This window comes from Thamnophis elegans, chromosome 4, assembly GCF_009769535.1.
Source record: "Thamnophis elegans isolate rThaEle1 chromosome 4, rThaEle1.pri, whole genome shotgun sequence".
Lineage (NCBI taxonomy): Eukaryota > Metazoa > Chordata > Lepidosauria > Squamata > Colubridae > Thamnophis > Thamnophis elegans.
The window spans coordinates 91596089-91617333 of NC_045544.1; the positions used below are offsets into that span (position 1 = coordinate 91596089).

The window sequence follows — 21245 nt, forward strand, 5'->3', positions numbered from 1 at the left end:
TTAGCAAGCACCAAGGACTCCACAATTCAACTCTGAGCTACACATATGCTCTTCCGTTAAATATTTTAATATTATACATTTTATGTAATTACACATATTTAAATAATCTGAATTAATCTCAGATACTATAGAATATCATCTAGGAGGAAGTTTTTCAGTTTAGGAAAGACCTTCAGTGAATTCTGTGTTGTTGCATGTAAAACATCTTCCACTGAAATTCCTTTTATTTTAGCAATGTATTCTGCAGCAATGAAGATATTCTTTGGCTCATTTCTCACCTAAAATGCAATTATAAGATTATAAAATTTATTAAAAATTGATAAAGAAAATTACAAAGTTTATAAACATTTATAAAATTAGATAACAGGTTCCTATTTCCTATTTCCTAACGAATTTTGTTGTATTTAAGTACAATGACAATAAAGATTATACTATTGAGCAATTCCTTTCATTTACAACTCATCTGCAAATCTTCTCAGTTCAAACCTAATTCATTGAGTTCTGCAGTAATGCAGGCATGATGAAGGAACGGGTAGATATGATCACTGACAGTTGCTGTCATAAATCTTCACATGAATGGCTCTTGGACCAGCTCTTGGATTATTTGTTTTTGTAACCAAGACAGCAGAGATGTCTAGCAGCATTCAGGGCAACTGGGCAGTCCTCCTAGAATAATGCTACCCACCGTTGCATGAGGGAGGAGATTAGAAAAGGTACTCTAAACTTGGCCTGCCCTACAACAATATCTGGCTAGTTGGAATAAAAGAAGAGATTATGAAATTCTGCTTTTCTCTCAGCAAGTCCTTGTATATCACCATTGTCAGCACCTATGCACCAACTTTCACAAGTTTAAGTGAAGACAAGGAAGTGTTCTACAAGGACCTGGACCAGATTGTCCAAACAACATCCCACTAGTGACAAAGTCATCATTTTGGCCAATTTCAATGCTAAGGTGGCAACAGACAGTGATCATGGGTGTTACATGTGCTTCCAGATATGACTTATGGTCACTCAGTCACACACTCAAAGCCCTAGAAAACAGCTACTTGTACGCTCAAGCCACTTTCAATCGAATACTAGGCACAACTGGTTCTTGAGACAGAAGCTGCCAAGTCTGGGTCCAAAGATGACTCAAAGAGCGGAAGGCTTCAGGACCCCTTTTATCTCCCAAAGTCCTTGCTTGTTTTGCTTTGTTGATTGAAAGACTACCAGCTACTCGTCTTGTTAATTTATAAGTCTGGTTATTGCTGTTGATGAGATTTGGGGGGCTTCCCCACATGCTCAGGCTCAATTTCTTTTGTCTGGTTCAGATGAAATTTTTCCTTTGTTTCCTTAATGACTTAGTTCCTTCTTAGTTACCTCCCTTAAGGGATGTCCCTTAAGACATGGGGTGGAAAAACAGTCTGCTGCTTCTGAACAAATGTGCCAAGAACAACCTGTGCACCACTAACACAATGTTCAGACTTTTAAGCAAGTACAAACTACTTGGATGTATCCCAGGTCCAAACACTAGTAACAGAGTAGCATAGGTATAGCCTCAATGTTTGCAGATGTGCAAAGATAATATCACAACCTAGAAACCATTTCCATATTTCCTATAGGTGGTACGCTCAAGCACTCCATTGGTCAACAAGTTGGGGCAAACAACACCTGCAGTTTATTTCACTGAGTTAACCTCCCCCTTTCTTTACACTTAAAGTCTTTTTAACAGTCATTTAGTCTGTCATTTTAACAGACTTTAACTGATAAAATAAATTCTACTGTTACACTGTGTATGTTATTGCTGAACTTGACAAGATGGAATCACTGATGGGTCCTCACCTGTTTCTCAGGACCTAGGGCAGGGGAGTCAGTTTCCAAGCAAATGCTTTCTAGAGGTAGCTGTTTCACAAGTTTCTGCTTCTTAAAGGAAATCACAGAAAGGAATCAACATCTATAGCTTTTAAGCTGAAAAGGCAAACTTTTGAACAAAAGACGGTTAATCAGTTGATAATTTCCACCTAAACAATTGAAATATGCACCTTGCCAAAAGCTGAATACTTTGTCTTTATATACGTATACAGTCAAAATAATTTTTATTCCCTATTTCAGTATATTCAAATTTTAAAAAAATGAAAAAGTCCAAGATCCATTGAGAAACCTTGCTTCTTTTGTTTAAGCAATGAATAGAATAGAATGAATGAGCCAGAAGGGACCTTGGAGTCCCTTCAAGCAGGAGAACCTATACTGTTTCACTGAACTGAATACTTTACTTGATTAATAACTGACAATTAATTTGATGTACTGTAAATGTAAAAGACATCAGGCTAGAGACCACTGTTCCCTCTAAGGTGCGTGGCTGCGTGGCCGCGCACATGGCAAGAAAACCCTGCGCAGCAGTTTCTAACTGCCGCGCAGAGATTTCTTTCAAAGCAAACATGGGGAAGTCCTTTGCAGGCGGCTAGAACTGGCCGCCCGCAAAGGACCTCCCCAGAGGAATCTCATGTCCTGCAGCCCAAACTTTCTCCTCCCAGCAACTTGGCCTGTTGGATACAGTTGTGGCGAGGGAAGAATGGGCTGGGTGGGCTGGCTGGCTGGGGAGGGGGGAGCCCTTTAAAGCCCTGCTGCCGCGTCTTCCCAGCAAGACTTCCTTTTGGCTCGCGGTTTCCCTTGCCTGCCTTAACCAAAGCTTGGCGCCCCGCCTCTGCTTTCACTCTCCCTCCCTCAGCTGTGCAGCAGCAGCAGCAACAACTCTCAGCCTACGGCGGCAGCGTCACACAAGCTGTGGAAGGAGGGGGAGGAGGAGGGAACCAAAGAGAGGCTTTTACCAGGCGTGCGCCCCACAGCCAGGACCGTCCTTGCGCCTCAAGCCAATGTTTCTTCCTGCAAAGCCCTTCGGGCGTCAGGCGGAACTCTCGGGTTGCCCGAAGGGCTTTGCAGGAAGAAACACGGCTTGAGGCGCAAGGACGGTCCTGGCTGTGGGGCGCACGCCCGGTAAAAGCCTCTCTTTGGTTCCCTTCTCCTCCTCGTCCTCCTTCCACAGCCTGCGTGACGCTGCCGCTGTAGGCTGAGAGCTGCCGCTGCCACTGCTGCACAGCTGAGGGAGGGAGAGCGAAAGCAGAGGCAGCCTCAAATTTAATTTAAATTCTTTAAAAGAATTTTTGGATTTCTCCTCACCAAACCTTTTAAGACTGAAAGTTTTTCCTAACATGAACTTGAGCTAATATACTTAATATGAGAAAGGTGCAGCAATTAACACTGCTTTTTAAAAAGAACAATATTTCTCAATTGTTTATCTGTATGAAGTCTGCCTATCTTAAGTTCCTACTATACAAAAGGTATTACCTTCTAAGGCAAACTGTATACAATACATTAGTGGCCAATGTTACATTGCTCCTAATGACAAAATTAGAGCTGTGATAAGCCTATGAAAAAAGACCCCCAAATCCCAAATGAATAAAATCATTATTAAGACCCAATGAAAAAATTACAAAAATTATGCATAAACTTTCATGTTCCCCAAATTTCCAATCCAAAACTTAACCCAGATTCTTCAGACATAGATTTGTAATTCAGAGTCAGACTCGATTATTAGAATGAATGCATTAATCAAGGGTGAATAATATTGGTGAAATCTCATCTAACCTTCCATAATAATAACATACATACACAAATAGCTGACAGCCACATCTCTGAAACACTATTAAATCTGAACTAAATGTTTATCTAGAACTCAAATAAATAGCTGCTTTTTGGTTTTATTTTTTTTAATATTTATCAGTCTCTCTTTTATTCCATACTTCTGGTTGAAAGACTATTCTATGTCATGCTAAACAAATGCATATTCTAGTGGTGGTGGGGGCTCGTTGGCATCTTCAGTGGCAGCCCTGCCCCCTGTGAAAAAAACCGAAGATGGAGCAGATCCACGCAGATGACGTTGCTGCAACATGACTGGAGGAGAAATTCTGGGAGTTGAAGTCCACAAGGCTTAAAGCTGTCAGGTTTGAAGACCCCTGGGGTTTTTTTTCCTAAAGGGTTAGGGGTGCAAGGGTCTTGTAACTTGACAGCTTTAAGACTTGCGTGCTTCAATGCCCGAGTTTCTGAGCCAACATTTTGGTTGCTAAGCAGGACCGTTGTTAAGTGATACTGATATTATATAACACTTTTAATTAAGCGGGTCCCTTGAATAAACATAACGTTGAGTTTCAAATAACACTGATTTCGTTGTTGTCTTAGGTGACATCTGTGAAAAAAATTCAGGTGCTCAGGCATGAAAATATGCCGCTCAAACACTATACTTTTCTGCTCACACTGAAAAAAAATTAGAGGGAACATTGCTAGAGACCAGACTATGAGTTCTAATCCCACCTTTGAGATAGGGCTAATTGGATAATTTTGGCCAGTCACTTGCTCTCAGCCATAGGAAAAAAAAGAAATGAAAGTTTCTTCCAAAACTGTTGTCAAGAAAACTAGGAACTTGCTTAGGTAGGTGCCAAGAATCAAGATTGAGTTAGACCTTTTTTAACTTGTCCTGGAATGTATTTATAAATATGCTTATGTGTATTTAGGTTTGTATTACATAATGCCATGAATAAAGAACTTTTGTTCAAGACTTTGCTCCTTGATCCTTACCTGTTCACTCCTTGCAATTGAAGGAGGGATAGAGAAAAAATATCCAGCCTTCACTCCTTCCATTGCTACAGATGGTTTGCCATCAAATGCATGAAGCAACACTTTCTCAGCACCTAAGTATCCCAATAGACAGGAAAGAAGTCACATTACCAGTAGAATTACAGTGTCAGACCCTAACATAAGCAGCCAAATACACACAAAGAAAGTTGGTGTGTATCAAAACCCATATTATGCAACAGAGGCAGATTAATGCCCTCTTGTAGAGTGAGCCACAGTGGCACAGTGGTTAGAGTGCAGTACTGCAGGCTCCTTCTGCTAATCACCAGCTGCCAACAGTTTGACAGATCGAATCTCACCACGCTCAAGGTTAACACAGCCTTCCATCCTTCCGAAAGGGGTAAAATGAGGACCTAGATTGTTGGGGTCAATATGCTGACTCTGTAAACTGCTTAGAGAGAACTGTAAAGCACTGTGAAGCGCTATATATGTCTAAGTACTATTGCTATTACCTTTTCATATATTCATTTTATATTTTTGTATCATATTGTTTATGCAGTTGTTTCTAACAGGCTAGGAATTTTTTGCAAAAATCACACAAAGGCAAAAATAAATATGCATTCAATTTGGGGAATCAATTTGCAAAAAATACTTTATATCATATGATCCGTATTGAAGTGCTGTTTAATTTTGGAATAAATATTATATTCATTAGAATAGTTAGGAAATTTTAGACTTTGGGCTCCATGACATTATATCCCTCCAGCACCTTAGTCTGCATAATATACTACACAGGTGTCAAACTCGCCGCATCACATTGCTGTCACATGATGTTTTCCCCTTCACAGAGCTGGGGTGGGTGTGGCCTGCACATGTTGCATCCTGCCTGCGGGCCACAAGTTTGAAACCCCTGATATATTACATGATTTATTACATAATGTGGTAAACTAGCCCCTAAATAAACACATTTATTTCAAAATGTGGCAAATGTGACAAGATTTGGGAATTTTCCTGTTTCTTTTGCAAAATAGGGCCCTGGATTTCATCACAAATTCTGCCAATAAGCAAATCTTGCTAAAATGTAATGCCCCAGATTTGAAAACGCCTCAGATTTTCAAATGTCTGTGCTTTTTCCAATAATAACGCATGGTTTTGAAAATTGCAGTGAAAGCAGATGAGTTAGCAACTACTAAGGGTTATATTCCTCATATTTCTGATATAACATCTAAAGAAGAAAAGTTGACTTAGACTCCCATGGAGATGAAACCCGATATCAGGGGCACACATATTTTAACAAGTAACCTAAACAAACTTAAACCATTAAGTAAAATAAATGATACCTTGTTCCTTTAAGAGGTTAATCGTTGGCCTTCCAGCTGAGCGGGAATGAACATTTCTAGAATAAATAAAAAGAACGAAACTCAGCAAGAGATTTTGGCAAAACTAGCATGATTTTCAGGGTCAGATAAGCCAGCTATATACTGTATATGATTGAGATTGCAGCAGTCTAGGCTTTTGGATTTCAGCTAGATATTTTAATTTACTGTTAATTTGTAGCAGGACTTAAGTATAGGATAATTATTAAAGTTCTAATAAATATCACAATATTAAAAAATAAACATTTGGGGATGAGTCTGTTCTTTATTATAGCATCTTATTTATTTGTATAGCCATCCATTTCACATGAGTGCCATATGAAAAGGGTACCATAGTCAATTCACTCGTTTTTAGATCTAGAGTTCTCTATCTACTCCTCATAGTAACAAGGAAGTGTGAGCTTAGAATCCCTTCCGTGAAACAATTCCATGTAACATGCATGCACCTTCTCTTCTATGGCACTTCTACTATGGAACATCATTCCCACTCTGAGGTTTTCTAAAATCTACATATGATGTCTTGCTGAATTGCTAATTATACAAAATTGGAGGGTATGATACAGAATAATAAAAATTTGAAAACATTTGAAATCACTATTCGACTATTATACAATAATGCAATTTGATGCATTATAATTACAGTACATGAATTAACCATAGGATCTATGCAAAATGCAATCAGATTTTTAGAATAATAAGTTCATTTAAAGAAACTAAGGATCACAAAGAGACTAATTCTATAAATTATAATAATAGCTATATTTTTGCAACAAGTGGCTTACAAAGGTAAGTCAAGTTGTTTTGCCAGTTGAATTTGTTTTATCAAGACTTGTCGTTGCCCTTCCTTCTGTTCATCACTGCTGGCAAATCTGGGAGTAAAATCCAAACCAATCTATAGAAAGAGAAGAAAAAAAAGATGGGTTGTGATTGTGAGACAAAAACTAGAGGACATGTTGTGCTCCTGGAGAAAGAGAAGGATCTATATCTATCAAATAATAATTATTATTATTTATGAAACACTTGCAATTTTTAATCATTTATTCAGGAATGTAAATAGTTTATGAAGCTTACTTCAAAAGATGACTATTCTGTGAGATCAAAAGCAACAAAAACATGCTTGTTATTTAAAGATAATTTCCAACATGGAAAATATTGATTACATGAAAAATATTTCCTAGATATATTGCAAATACTATGCAATCCATACATATCCATACATATTGTTATTTATGATAAGTGCCATAGATATGTAATGAGGATATAACATACATTTTATTTATTTTAAATGATTCTGTATTTGAACTGCTCAAAATATATAAATGAATATGTATTTTCACAGATATAAATACTTCAGCAATTGCACAGTTTCCAAAATATACACAATTACACACCCAGGAAATATACAGGGATGTTTTTGTCATGGCATACTGTACATTGATATCTTATTTTCCATTCTATCTGTACAATTCTGTGTGAGTCCACTTACATATACTATAAGCCATTTTATTCAATAGGATTTAATTCCAGATAAGTGTACTGCAAAAATGAAATCTAAAGTTATGTAATGTGTAAACACCACAGGCTGAGTTGCAGTGTTGTGTCCTAGAAACTTTTATCTAGACACAAATTTTATTCAACTCTTTGGGGCTTAATTCTAAGTGATACACACTGCTTTTGGCAGAGGAAAAAATATATATGAAAAAGACTTAATAAAAATGTTATGATGATACTTGCCTCCCCAATGGCCAGCAAGTGATCCTGATACAGTTCAATGAGTGGGATTGCTTCTTCTAGATCCTGCAAAAAGATTTAACAATATGAAATGAATATTAACGTAAATGTACATATCTGCTTCTGCTCATTTAGTTTCACGTCTCTCTTGATTTCCCTTCTATTTATTCATTTATCTATCAAATTTCTACACTGCCCATTTCACCTAAGTGACTCTTGGCAGTTTAAAATAAAAACATCAGTAGTATAAAAACATAGTTAAAAAACAGAAGTCCACACTTCTTAAAGGTTGAAAGCACTGCTACATTGAATATTTTAATCTACATTAAAACTTTGAATTGTTCATGGAACCAAAAGATAGCTGGAGCTAAGGTGTATCTTGCCTTATAAAGGTTGAATTTTACTTTCAAATATATGTGAGGGTTTACCTCTAATCAAACAAGTTCACAAAGATTTCTTCCTGGCACACTATAGGACACTCCTATCTAAATACCAAGCCACATGCCTTAGTACTCATATACTATACTTTTAATGGAAAACATTGCTTCTTCCTTTGTTCTCTTTATAAAAATATTGATATAAGATGTGCCCCATTGCTTCTACAAGAAGAGTCTTAGAACTATACTTTCAATCTTGAAATTCTAAACTTTCATTAATAAGTATTCTTAACAAGACTTGTAATAAGCAAACTTCTCTCATAAAACTGATCTAAATAAATCAATAAGGGGTGTTTTAATTATATGTTTTTATGTAGGTATCTACTGTAGATATTTTTTTATTTATGTGTTTAGTCTTTTGTGATGGTAACTATGAATATATGCCTTATTCATATATCCATACGAGGGAATGTCTTTTTGTCTAGTATTTAGATTTCACTTACTTTATTTATTTATTAGATTTTTTTGCCATCCATCTCACTCATACAGTGACTCAATTAAACCAAACTGATTTTAGAAATGTTGATGATTTTTAATAAGTTGTTCCATTCTCAAATTCATTTATCTGTGATCTTAGGCACGTTTTTACTCACTGAACTTTATTCAGTACTTGTAAGATTAAAGAACTACTGACTACAGTTTAATAAAGACTGAAAAATCTATAACAAATCAAGACACAGTATAGACTTTAATAATGTATAGAATTTAAAAGTTGTAATTTTATTTTATGTCACCTTTAAAGTAACACTGCGTTCACATCCACCTGGAATACTTTGAACTGGATGGATGCCCAAGCACGGAAAAATAAATCCTGGATACCTAGACATAAGCATTTGTTAAGGCGTGGCATAAGTCAGGTGCACATTATACTGAATCACTAAAATTACTGTCAAATAAATCAATACTTATTTCAGATAAAATAAAAGTAAATTAGTTTTCTGTTCCTAATTCTTACATTTTCAATGCATTCCTTGTCTGAGTACCACTCGAAAACAACTGCAACTTTATTTGTTTTGTGCAAAAGAATATCAATCTAGGCAGGAGTGTACTGATAAATGTTTAAGAATTGATTCTGCTACCTCCGTTGTTGCTGTTATGCCTCACTGCTAGCTGAAAAACAGATGATCGGCACATTAGGCATTGTGGCTCAACTCTACTCTCAAACAAAACACAGAATTCCAGAAAATTTTAAAGGTGGCTCTTGCAAGCCAGTTCCAGCACACCACTGAGTTAAAGTATCTCAAGTTTCATGCAGCATATATTGAATAATTGATGAAGGAAAAAGCATGATGCCAGATTAACCAACCAGAAGAACCTGCTGAGCCGTAAAATACAAATGAATGCTGACTCAGATACTGAGATAGATGGAAAGTACAAGTATTTGATAACATCTAGAAAAAAATAACTTGTTAACATGCACAGGCTTAGATCCCTTCATACAACTCAAAGAAAGCCACCGTATTAATTCTCATTTTCCCATCTTCTGATCTCATTAACACAGATATTGTCATATCCCAATCAAGTACTGATCAAATGTACGGTGGGCAAAAAAGTATTTAGTCAGCCACCATTTGTGCAAGTTTTCCCACTTAAAAAGATGAGAGAGGCCTGTAATTGACATCATAGGTAGACCTCAACTATGAGAGACAAAATAAGAAAACAAATCCAGACAATCACATTGTCTGATTTTGAAAGATTTTTTTTGCAAATTAGAGTGGAAAATAAGTATTTGGTCACCTACAAACAAGCAAGATTTCTGGCTCTCATAGACCTGTAACTTCTTATTTAAGATGCTCCTCTGTCCTCCATTCATTACCTGTATTAATGGCACCTGTTTGAACTTGTTAGCAGTATAAAAGACACCTGTCCACAACCTCAAACAGTCACACTCCAAACTCCACTATGGTGAAGACCAAAGAGCTGTCGAAGGACACCAGAAACAAAATGGTAGACCTGCACCAGGCTGGGAAGACTGAATCTGCAATAGGCAACGAGCTTGGTGTGAAGAAATCAACTGTGGAAGCAATAATTAGAAAATGGAAGACATACAAGACCACTGATAATTTCCCTCGATCTAGGGCTTCATGCAAGATCTCACCCCATGGGGTCAAAATGATCACAAGAACAGTGAGCAAAAATCCCACAACCACACGAGGGGACCTAGTGAATGACCTGCAGAGAGCTGGGACCAACGTAACAAAGGCTACCCTCAGTAACACACTACGCCGCCAGGGACTTAAATCCTGCAGTGCCAAACGTGTCCCCCTGCTTAAGGCAGTAATGTCCGGGCCCGTCTGAAGTTTGCTAGAGAGCATTTGCATGATCCAGAAGAGGATTGGGAGAATGTCATATGGTCAGATGAAACCAAAGTAGAACTGTTTGATAGAAACACAATTCGTCGTGTTTGGAGGAGAGAGAATGATAAGTTGCATCCAAAGAACACCATACCTATTGTGAAGCACGGGGTTGGCAACATCATGCTTTGGGGCTGTTTCTCTGCAAAGAGACCAGGACGACTGATCCGTGTACAGGAAAGAATGAATAGGGCCATGTATTGTGAGATTTTGAGTGCAAACCTCCTTCCATCAGCAAGGGCATTGAAGATGAAACGTGGCTGGGTCTTCCAGCATGACAATGATCCCAAACACATCACCCGGGCAACGAAGGAGTGGCTTTGTAAGAAGCATTTCAAGGTCCTGGAGTGGCCTAGCCAGTCTCCAGATCTCAACCCCATAGAAAAACTTTGGAGGGAGTTGAAAGTCCGTGTTGCCCAGTAACAGCCCCCAAACATCACTGCTCTAGAGGAGATCTGCATGGAGGAATGGGCCAACATACTAGCAACAGTGTGTGCCAACCTTGTGAAGACTTACAGAAAACATTTGACCTCTGTCATTGCCAACAAAGGATATATAACAAAGTATTGAGATGAACTTTTGATATTGACCAAATATTTATTTTCCACCATAATTTGCAAAAAAATTATTTCCAAATCAGACAATGTGATTGTCTGGATTTGTTTTCTCATTTTGTCTCTCATAATTGAGGTCTACCTATGATGTCAATTACAGGCCTCTCTCATCTTTTTAAGTGGGAGAACTTGCACAATTGGTGGCTAACTAAATACTTTTTTGCCCCACTGTATATTGCAATTTGCATAAATCTATAAAAAAAGGTTGCACTTCTTTCACTTATAGGCTTATCTTTTACTTTCAGAACCGTAACAAACCAATTTATCCCTCAGTGGAACTGAGTGCTAGTCTCCAATGTTAAATGAATTATTGGGAAGTTCTCCTGCACATGATATCAAATTACTCCCAGTTGTTAAAATTGCATTGTAAAATACTGCGGGTGAGTCCAATATTCCAAAAGAAATACTCCAAAAATTCAATGCATTTTTAACATTTTCTCTGAACACAGTTATTTATTGAACAACAGCATAGCTCAATTTAATTTTGAAACTAAAAGAAGCACGACAAAAGTGCAAATGAAGATGTTTATTCCAAAAACCTGTTAAATGGATATAACTAACTGTTTAATTCTTTAAATCCTAAATTGTAACTATTTTCATCCCATTAAGTACAGACTGGAAACATTAGTACCTTTCTGAAAGTTGAATAATTTTTGTGAAATCTCCAGAATGTTCAGCAACTACTACCAGGGCCAAAACTTTAGACTGAAACAAAAAATAAATTAGATAGAATTAAAAGCAGTAAATCACAAAACTATTCCAAAGTAAATCTATCCCAAAATATCGTGATCCGTCAAAACCGCGGAGGACAAAATCACGCTCGCCGAAAGCGTGCATTTGACGTCATCACAGCGCGACGAAAAAAATTAAAAATTGAAATAAAATTTAAATTAAAGCAAGCCGATTCACATAAAGGTAAGGATTAGGTTTAGGGTTAGGGTTAGGTTAAGGGTTAGGGTTAGGTTTAGAGCGTTAGGGTTACGTTTAGCGTTAGGTTAAGGGTTAGCGTTAGGTTTAGCGTTAGGTTAAGGGTTACGTTTAGGGTTAGATTTAGGGTTAGGTTAAAGGTTAGGTTTAGGGTTAGGTTTAGGGTTAGGTTTGGGGGGGTTAGGGTAAGGTTTTCGCTTTATTTTTACATTTTTCGATCACAGCGCGATGTTTTCGTTGCGCTGTGATGACGTCAAATGCGCGCTTTCGTCGAGCATGATTTTGTCCTCCGCGGTTTTGTGGTGGAACCCAAAATATTATTCCCACATTTAAATGACTTGTTCCTAAAGTAATCTGTGTACAGAAAGTTAACAAAAGGAAAGTTCTGCATCTCATATTATTTCTATGGCAATTCTGACTGTCTCACAAAACCTGTATATAGAACTGCAGGTTCATTCTGCTGAAAAGAAAAGAGTTGAGGAAAGGAGATGGAGAAACATTTCCTTTCTGAGACTTCCTTAAACCATAAGTTAGGGTCCAGTTCCAATTTTGGTCATTTGCCTCATGCTTCAACAGTTTTCACCCATGCACTCCTTTTGTCAATGTTCAAAAAAGGCCTTCCAACACTTGGGAGTTCTCAGGATAGAATCATAGAAGTATAGGGCTGGAAGAAACCTTGGACGTCTTCTAGTCCACCCCCCCTTCCCAAGGCAGAAAACCTTCTTGCATCCATTCTTTCCAGGGTTTGATAAAGGGAAAATAACAAGTGAAAAATACTACAAACCTTTTTGGCTTCTTCCAATACACTTTCAATGTCCTGGAAAAGGTTAAGATGTTATTATACTGGCAGATCACTGTGTTTAAGCATAGCATATTTGCCACGGCCATGGTTCAGCATGCTTTTCTTTCTACCTATAAAGAGTAATGCTGTCTAATCCCCCCCCCGATGATTTTTATTATGAAGAGATAAAAGATACAAATCTTAATACAGAAAATACATTAAAAAGAATAAATATTGTAAAAACACTCCCCAAAAGGAGAAAAAAGGAAATATAATACAGGTAGTCCTCAACTTACAACAGTTTATTTAGTGACCATTGAAAGTTACAATGACATTGAAAAAAGTCACACTTACGACCTTTGCAGCATCCCCATGGTCACATGATAAACATTCAGATGCTTGGCAAGTGGCTCATATTTATGACGGTTGCAGTGTCCTGGGGTCATGTAATCAGCTTTTGTGACTTTCTGACAAGTAAAATCAATGGGGAATCCAGATTCACTTAACAACCATGTTACTAATTTAACAAATGCAATGATTCCATTAACAACTGTGCAAAGAAAAGTCGTAAAATGAGGCAAACTCACTTAACAAATGTTTCACCTAGCAACATATATTTTGGGCTCAATTGTGGTCATGTCGAGGACTACCTGTAGACTCTTCTTTGGTATTGAAAAGTAGATTGACCTCTTCCAATTTGTTGACTACTGTGTCTTTATCCAGATATGCTGGCATAGTTTGGCTAGAACTTTTATAGATTCTTCTTCTGTTGCTTTCAGTATCCATTTAGAAGTGCTTCAGATTTCTGCAGCCTTATCAGCCCTAAGTAGAGTCAGGAAGATATGCCTCCATAGTATAACCAGAGGAACCACAAATGTTTGCAATCTTTGGGGAAATCCTTGGTGTATTCTCCCCTGATAGGACCAACATATATATTTTCAGATTCAGTTAATAATCATTTTCGTTTTAAATTGCAAGCTGCCCAAAGTCATTGACTGAATAAATAAATAAATGTCACACGGCAAGTTCGAGCAGACGTTGCTATGTCAAAGTAGTAACCTAAATCATTCCTAATCTTTACATAACAGTATTTCCAGATGAAGAAAGCTCGCAATTCCTTTGCAAAGACTTAAGATGACTAAATAAGAGTAAGGATTCTGGTGTTTCTTTTCCCCCTTTCATCCAAACCCACTTACCCTTTGAAATTCGGGTGCCGCGAGATGGCAGTGACAATCCACCGCTCCCATCCTGGCACTCAGAACTGCATCTGTCTCAGTTGCTGTTTCTACCCGGACCTATTTCTGGATTCCACCGTCGTGGGGAGTGGGGGAGATTGGCAAAGCGTCAAATGAGGATGGCTTACATCTACTTCCGGGTTGGGCGGGAAAGTCAGAACGGCTTTGAAAGAGAGCGGGAAACGGCCGCCGAGATGGAGGCGCTGCCGCCGGCTGCTGTTGCGGCGGCGGCTGATCGTCCCCCGCCGCGTCAGGAGCTCCGAGTGCAGTGCCTTTCCCGCCGGTGGACTGCCGAGTTGCTGGATCACTGCAGGCCTTTCGTGCGCAGACTCGGAGCCGGCCAGGCTGTGGAGACGGAGAACTTGGAACAAGCTGTAGGGGAATCGCTTTGGGTAAGGCTAAGGGGGCTCGACCGGGGTGAGAGTTGGGCTGCTAAGGAGGGATGGCGGCAGATTTATTTGGATTGCTTTTCATTCAGATTACTTCTACCAGAGGAAGATTTTAAATGTATACTGAATTGATTGCGGGGCGTTGTTTGGTTGAATAGAGATTAATTCTTTGTCCTAAATCAGAGGTCTTCAAACTTGGCAACTTTAAGACTTGTGGACTTCAACTCCTAGAATTCTCCAGCCAGCATAGCTGGTCCTCAAGTCTTAAAGTTGCCAAGTTTCCTAAATCATGAGGCAACTGAACCTCTATAATCCCATTGGATTTGAAATGGACACCTAATGGACATCATTAAAAAGACACACCCAAAGATGTTTTTTTCAAGGGACAACTGGACTTTCTGGTTTTTCTTTGAAGATGTTTCGCTTCTCATCCAAGAAGCTTCTTTTTCTGAAGAAGAAGATCTGAAGAAGTTTCTTGGATGAGAAGTGAAACGTCTTCAAAGAAAAAAACAGAAGTCCAGTTGCCTCTTGAAAAAAACACCTTTGGGACAACCATGGGCTGGATGTCTAAGAATCTCTGTAGACTCTTTGCCCTAAAAAAAATTTTTAGTAAGTGGATGAGTAACCTATGGCCCCAAATAATTCTTCTACCATTCTTAAAGAACTATTGCTGAAAAAAAGGGCATTTCCGATTCATGTATTTTTGAAGTCAGAAGCACACACAAAGCTGTCATATAAGTTCTAAAATAAGCATAATTATCAGAAACCGTACAGAACCTTATATTTCCTCTCCACCAATATGTACTGTATGATACGATCCTAACCACTTTTCATCCTTAAACCCTAAAAATTATAAATGCAACATAAATGTTGCTGATTTTTAAATACAGTATGACAGTAAGTCATTTTATTTATTTGTGATTTGTTTTCTATGAAGATAGGAAAGGCTTTTACAACTATCAGTTGTAAAAGCATTGAAAAGCAATATGGGAGCAATAGAAACAAGTATTTTCACAAGAAGAAACACATTGTTTCAAGAGGGATGTTGCTAAGCATTCCTAAAGAGATTTCACAATTAATGCCAACAATGTTGTAGAAGTTGACACTTCTGACACTAATCTTAATTTTTTTAAAAAACCTGTATCAGAAGTAGCCAATAGAAACTAAGCTAGACTGGTAATTAATTACTAATCTTTAAAAGTTATTACCGTGTTTCCCCGAAAATGGGACAGGATCTTATTTTCTTTTGACCCCTGAAATAAGCACTTGGGCTTATTTTTGCGGAGGTCTTATTATTTTTGAGGTGCAGGAGGCGGCGAGCGTGATCACCTCATGGCTGCTGCTATGTTGCAATATTTTCATGGAGGGCTTATTTTCAGGGGAGGGTTTATTTTAGCGCATGCGCTCAAAATCCCGATTGGAGGCCTTATTTTCAGAGAAACAGGGTAATAGTATTTAAATTGAAGCTTTGGCATTAAAACAGCCAATAATAGAATAAATAAAACTGTGCAGATCATTCTGTTATGGAAAGTTGCTCTTGTGTACTGTATTTACATGTATTTGCCATGCAAGGTTTTTTTCTTAAAATTCTGAAATGTGTTTGTTATGTTATGCTTGGAAATCCTGAGATCTTTCCTTAGTAAATTTATTTAGATTTTGTGGTTATGATAGTAGATAAAGTAAACTAGTATACATAGTATGTCAAGACTGGCTTGATTATGGTCATCTAATGAGTTTATAAAAATTTGAAAAAGACTGATTTTCAAACTGATAATACCTCTGTCTCTAGCTTTGCATGCAAAAAAATCCCAAAAATAAAACTCTGTTTTGAGTTCCAGAAAGTAATTTCTGACAATTGAGTGCTAGAGTTTGTCTACCAGTTAGGATATACTTTCTCTAGAGTACATGTCCGAGTTTCCCTTCTCTCATTTTTGGGGGATTTTTTTTTCTTTTAACTGGTAAAATTAATTGTGAAAACAGACAAGAGAAGTAAAAGGTTATTTGCAATTATTCCCTTCATAGAGATTAATAGTATTTTTCTGTATATGAAGTCCAATCTGAACTGGGCAATTTGTTTCAGAAAGGGCAGTGGACTTATTACATCCATTAATTTTCCTTGAGTTTTCTGTTTAGCAACACAGAAGGTAATTTTTCCCAGTATGTGTGACTATATATTAATAGAGTTGAATTTTGCATTTGTTTCTTCTTATGAAAATACTAGTATCTGTAATGAGCATTTATTCCCCATAATTCTGTGCATTGTCATGCAAAATGTTTGAAGCCTTGTTGCTGAATGTTGGAATGTGCTGAAGATTGGAAATTATCTTGTAATTTATCAACATGACAACATCATTATGCTTGTAAATATTGTGTTTTGCTGAATGGATGTGCTTTGTCAGAATGCTGTTTATCAATGTCATTCCTTGCTGGTCCATTTTGTAATACAGTATTGGCATTTAAAGGTATCTTTTTAAGAATTCTTACATTATATATTCATATCTGTATATATTTTTGTTCATTTTGTATAGAACTTTGAAACAGCTGTACACGAAAATATCACTGTTAACGGGCAGCCATGGCAGGAATCATCAGATCTTCAAAATGGTATATTAATTTAAAAGTATCTTTAGAGTTAATATGCAAGATCTTGACTAATACTGTTGGAAAATCTTATGCATCAGAAATTACAGGTAGTCCTCGACTTACAACAGTACGTTTAGTGACTGTTCAAAGTTTCAACAGCACTGAAAAAAGTGACTTATTGACCAGCAAAGTCCACTGACTTTGAATCCAGATTCACTTAACAACTGTGTTACTAATTTATCAACTGTGGTGATTCATTTAACAATTGTGCAAGAAAGGTCATAAAATGGGGCAAAACTCACTTAACAAATGTTTCACTTAATTACAGAAATTTTGGGTTCAGTTGTGGTTGTGAATCGAGGACTCCTGTATTTCTGTGAACAGAATTACTCAGTCCCTTTTGCAGTACAATTCCTTGCAATATTAGTCTAGTTTAAAAATATTAGTTATAGATACAGTATAGGCAAAACTTCCATTTGTGATGAGGAGATTAACATAATATACTTTATATGCAAAAATATGTTCTGTTCTTTTCCTGTCATCTCAAATTAAAGAGTCTGCTACTGCCATCTGTTGGCCTGTTATAATTTGTAGATGACAGTTTATAATTATATAAGACTCTAGTACAGTAATGGTGAACCTTTCTTGGCTCGCGTGCCATAAGCGGGGGGGAGCGCAGGGGGGTTGTGTGTGGGCATGCCACACGCATAATGCAATGCACAACACCCCCCCAGCACACAAGTGCACATGACAGGTGCTCCCCCCTCCCCCATTTTTTGCATGCTTTTTTCGCCCTCCAGAGGCTTTATAGGAGCCTGGGGAGGGCGAAAACAGCCCGTCCGGAAGCTTCAGGAACTTCCCTGAAGCCCCCTGAGTACAAAAAAATGGCCCTACGGGCAAATCAGAAGTTCGGGAACAGACTTTGGGTTTGCTCATAGGGCTGGTTTAAGCCCTCTGGAGCCTTCAGGGGCCTTCCGGAGGCTTCCCTGAAGGCTCCTGGGGACTAAAAACAGCCCGGTTTGTCTGTTGGGTCATTTTTTGTCCTCTGGAAGGCCCCTGAAGGCTCCGGAGGGCTTAAACCGGGCCTACAGCAAACCGGAAGTCCATTCCTGAGCTTCCGGTTTGCCTGTAGGGCCGGTTTTTGGCACTCCAGAGACTTCAGGAAAGCTCCTGAAGCCTCGGGGGGGGGGCTGTTTTAGCCCTCCCCAGGCTCCTATAAAGCTTCTGGGGAGGGCAAAAAATGGCTTTAAAAAAGGCTGAACCTGACAAATGGCTCCACGTGCCACCTGTGACATGTGTGCCATAGGTTCATCATCCTGGCTCTAGTAGTTTAAAATGATGTGAATTAATAACATTAGAACGTTTGTAGAAAAGTTGTACTATATTTCATTTCAATTGAATTATTGACTCTTTTTTTAAATTTGGTATTTTATTTTAAGTAGCAGTTATGAATTCTATAGTGCCAGTTTGGTATCATGGTTAAGGTATAAGGCTAAAAACTAAGAGATAATGAGTTCTAATCCTGCCTTAGACCAAAGACAGTTGGGTGTCCTTGGGCCAGTCATTCTCTCCAGCCCTAGGAAAGATCTAGTGGAAAACCACTGTGAAATCTTGCCAAGAAAATTGTAAGGGCTTGTTCAGGCAGTCGCCAGGAGTAAACACTGGCTCAAAGGCACCAAAAATAAAAATCCTTACCAGACTAACTATTAGGTGGCAGCAAACCATTACACCATTCTATATTTCTTAATAGCTGGTTAGTTTCCTGCAGCCCATATCTGGTATCCATACTCAATAACAATTATGCTTATAATTTAAAACCACTTTTGGAAACTGAGGAATGTTTGGAATTCCTGATGTGAACATATATTTTTATGAAACTGAATACTTAGGTATATGCACTTTTTTGGTTCAGATTTCAAGGTACCAAGCAAACTTAAATGAGTGTGTATATGTGTTTGCATTTTAAATGCCTCATATAGAAAGATGGATGGATGGTATGGTTATTTTGTGAGTTTTGGATAAAGTTCTTTCTCCAGAATTTCTTTAAAGTAACTCATATTTAACCATTGAGGCTTTTCAAAATACTTAGTAACATAGTACCAATATAGATAAACCTTGACTTATGCCAGGTCATTTAATGACTGTTTAAAATTACAACAAACTTGGAAAGAATGCTTTAGAAGACTCTCTCATCCGTCATAAAATGTCTCATCACCCTCTCCTTTGGTCAAGTGATCCCATTTCAGACACTTTGTAACTGGTTCACATTTATGACCACTTGTCAAGCACCCCAAAATGTGAACACTATTTGCAATCTTCTCTGCTGGCTTCCCCAGAAAGTCAACGCGGATACCAGCAGAGATGGTTGCAAGCAGAGGGGACAGAGAGGAGTTTAGGTCTTCCATGGGCAGCATGAATAGAGCAAGATACTGAAGATTTCAGCGCCATAGCCCACCAAAGCATTTTCCCCCACCCCAGTGCAGTGAGGGGAACTGAAGTCCTTCAGCTGGCTGCAGGAACATTTGAGAACCAAAGGGTTGCCTTCTGATGGATTTCGTCTGCCAAAAGGCGGACCTTTCACTCGTTCTCCTTAACAACCTAGCTTAATAACTGCAAGTGGAAGTGCAGGAATTGCAGGCATTGATTGAAGCAGTCACATGGGCATTTCACTTAACGGCCGCTTTGCTCAATGACTGAGATTCCATTACCAATTGTGGTCATTAAGTGAGGACTACCTGTACCTGTATTTTTATTTTTACTTGAAGAATTCCAGTCAGTTTGTTGGACATGACTCTTTGTTTCTTTTTCAGCTAAAATAATTTATGTCAAGAAACTAGTCTGTTTCCAGGCAATAATTTCTAAGCAAAATTTTATTAGACAGTTAATTCTTACAGTTTTGCTGGCAGTAAATCATTAGTTGGTTTGCTTTTTATGGATTTATCATACAGTTTGTCATTTAACATAAATTCAAATTTGTTTCACAATTTTAATTTTAATAATGAATAAAAATTTTACTATAATAAATCTTTTCTCTTCCCTTTATACTTTCAGGTCAAGATGATGATATGCATGTATCTTTTTCTATACCGATTGAAGTTAAAAATAAATCCACATACTATACTTTTCAAATATTAAACATTTCTATTTTTGTTGTAAAATAGATACAGATATTAAACTCCTTGAAGACCAGCTTGATGAATTAATTGTGGAAGTGGCTTCCAAGCGTTCTCAATATCCTAGAAAAATGCAAATAAACTTTGTTAAAAGCATTAAAATGCAACAAAAATTGTTGGTGAGTAATTTGAATACTTAAATCATTGGGTGAAAATATTTACTTTGAGAGACTCAGATAATGATTTGCTTACTGCAGTAGCAGATAGACTAGAATAAAATAGCAGAGTTGGAAGGGACCTTGGAGGTCTTCTAGTCCAACCCCCCTGCCTAGGCAGGAAACCCTACACCACTTCAGATAAATGGCTATCCAACATCTTCTTAAAGACTTCCAGTTTTGGAGCATTCACAACTTCTGGAGGCAAGTTGTTTTACTGATTAATTGTTCTGTCAGGAAATTTCTCCTCAGTTCTAAGTTGCTTCTCTCCTTGATTAGTTTCCACCCATTGCTTCTTGTTCTACTCTCAGGTGCTTTGGAGAATAGTTTGGCTCCCTCTTCTTTGTGGCAACCCCTGAGATATTGGAACATTGCTATCATGTCTCCCCTAATCCTTCTTTTCATTAGATTAGAAATACCCAGTTCCAGCAACCGTTCTTCATATGTTTTAGTCTCCAGTCCCCTAATCATCTTTGTTGCTCTTCTCTGCACTCTTTCTAGAGTCTCCACATCTTTGTTACATCGTGGCGACCAAAACTAAATGCAATATTCCAAGTGTGGCCTTACCAAGGCATTATAAAGTGGTATTAACACTTCACGTGATCTTGATTCTATCCCTTAGGAGAGATAGATTCTATGAATACCAGATTATAGTGTTTAATACATTACTAAGGTGAGGTAATGTGATCACTAAAATCTATTATAAATTATTGTGATGCAGGAAAATGCATATGTCTACTTATCGTATTTTTCAGAGTATAAGATGCACTGGAGTATAAGACGCAGCAAGGTTTTGAAGAGGAAAATTTTAAAAAAAGTTTTCGTACTCTGCAAATCTCCTAAAAATGGCCCGTTTTTCACAAAAACAGGCCCGCTTTTTTT

At 37.8% G+C, this 21245-nt stretch overlaps 2 protein-coding genes across 3 annotated transcripts in view; one reads left to right on the top strand and one right to left on the bottom strand.

The window, feature by feature from the left end:
* On the bottom strand, positions 1-14154 carry TATDN3 (TatD DNase domain containing 3). 2 transcript variants are annotated; one of them, XM_032214823.1, is made up of 10 exons: positions 14025-14154; positions 12832-12864; positions 11752-11825; positions 8887-8971; positions 7719-7781; positions 6767-6876; positions 5949-6004; positions 4612-4724; positions 1822-1899; positions 1-278 (listed from the first exon to the last, which is right to left on the bottom strand). In XM_032214823.1, the coding sequence occupies exons 1-10, from the start codon at positions 14073-14075 to the stop codon at positions 126-128; spliced, it is 816 nt and encodes a 271-aa protein (XP_032070714.1). In that variant the 5' UTR covers positions 14076-14154; the 3' UTR covers positions 1-125. The 2 variants fall into 2 exon arrangements, with proteins under 2 accessions (XP_032070714.1, XP_032070713.1); XM_032214822.1 differs by having other exon boundaries at positions 1822-1902.
* The window catches only part of NSL1 (NSL1 component of MIS12 kinetochore complex), a 15320-nt gene continuing 8210 nt past the window's right edge, over positions 14136-21245 (top strand). The window contains exons 1-3 of the mRNA XM_032214821.1: positions 14136-14455; positions 16981-17056; positions 20197-20327. Coding sequence (XP_032070712.1) covers positions 14177-14455; positions 16981-17056; positions 20197-20327 — 486 coding nt within the window. The 5' untranslated portion in view covers positions 14136-14176. The remainder of the gene's footprint in view (positions 14456-16980; positions 17057-20196; positions 20328-21245) is intronic.

Bases quoted from the DNA above. Each gene is read 5' to 3' on its own strand.
- TATDN3 (XM_032214822.1), bottom strand. From the start codon at position 14,075: ATGGGAGCGGTGGATTGTCACTGCCATCTCGCGGCACCCGAATTTCAA. The intron at 4,725-5,948 runs GTATCATTTATT...TGGGATACTTAG, and splicing joins TAACCTCTTAAAGGAACAAG to GTGCTGAGAAAGTGTTGCTT. The intron at 1,903-4,611 runs GTAAGGATCAAG...ATTTCCTTTAAG, and splicing joins CAATTGCAAGGAGTGAACAG to AAGCAGAAACTTGTGAAACA.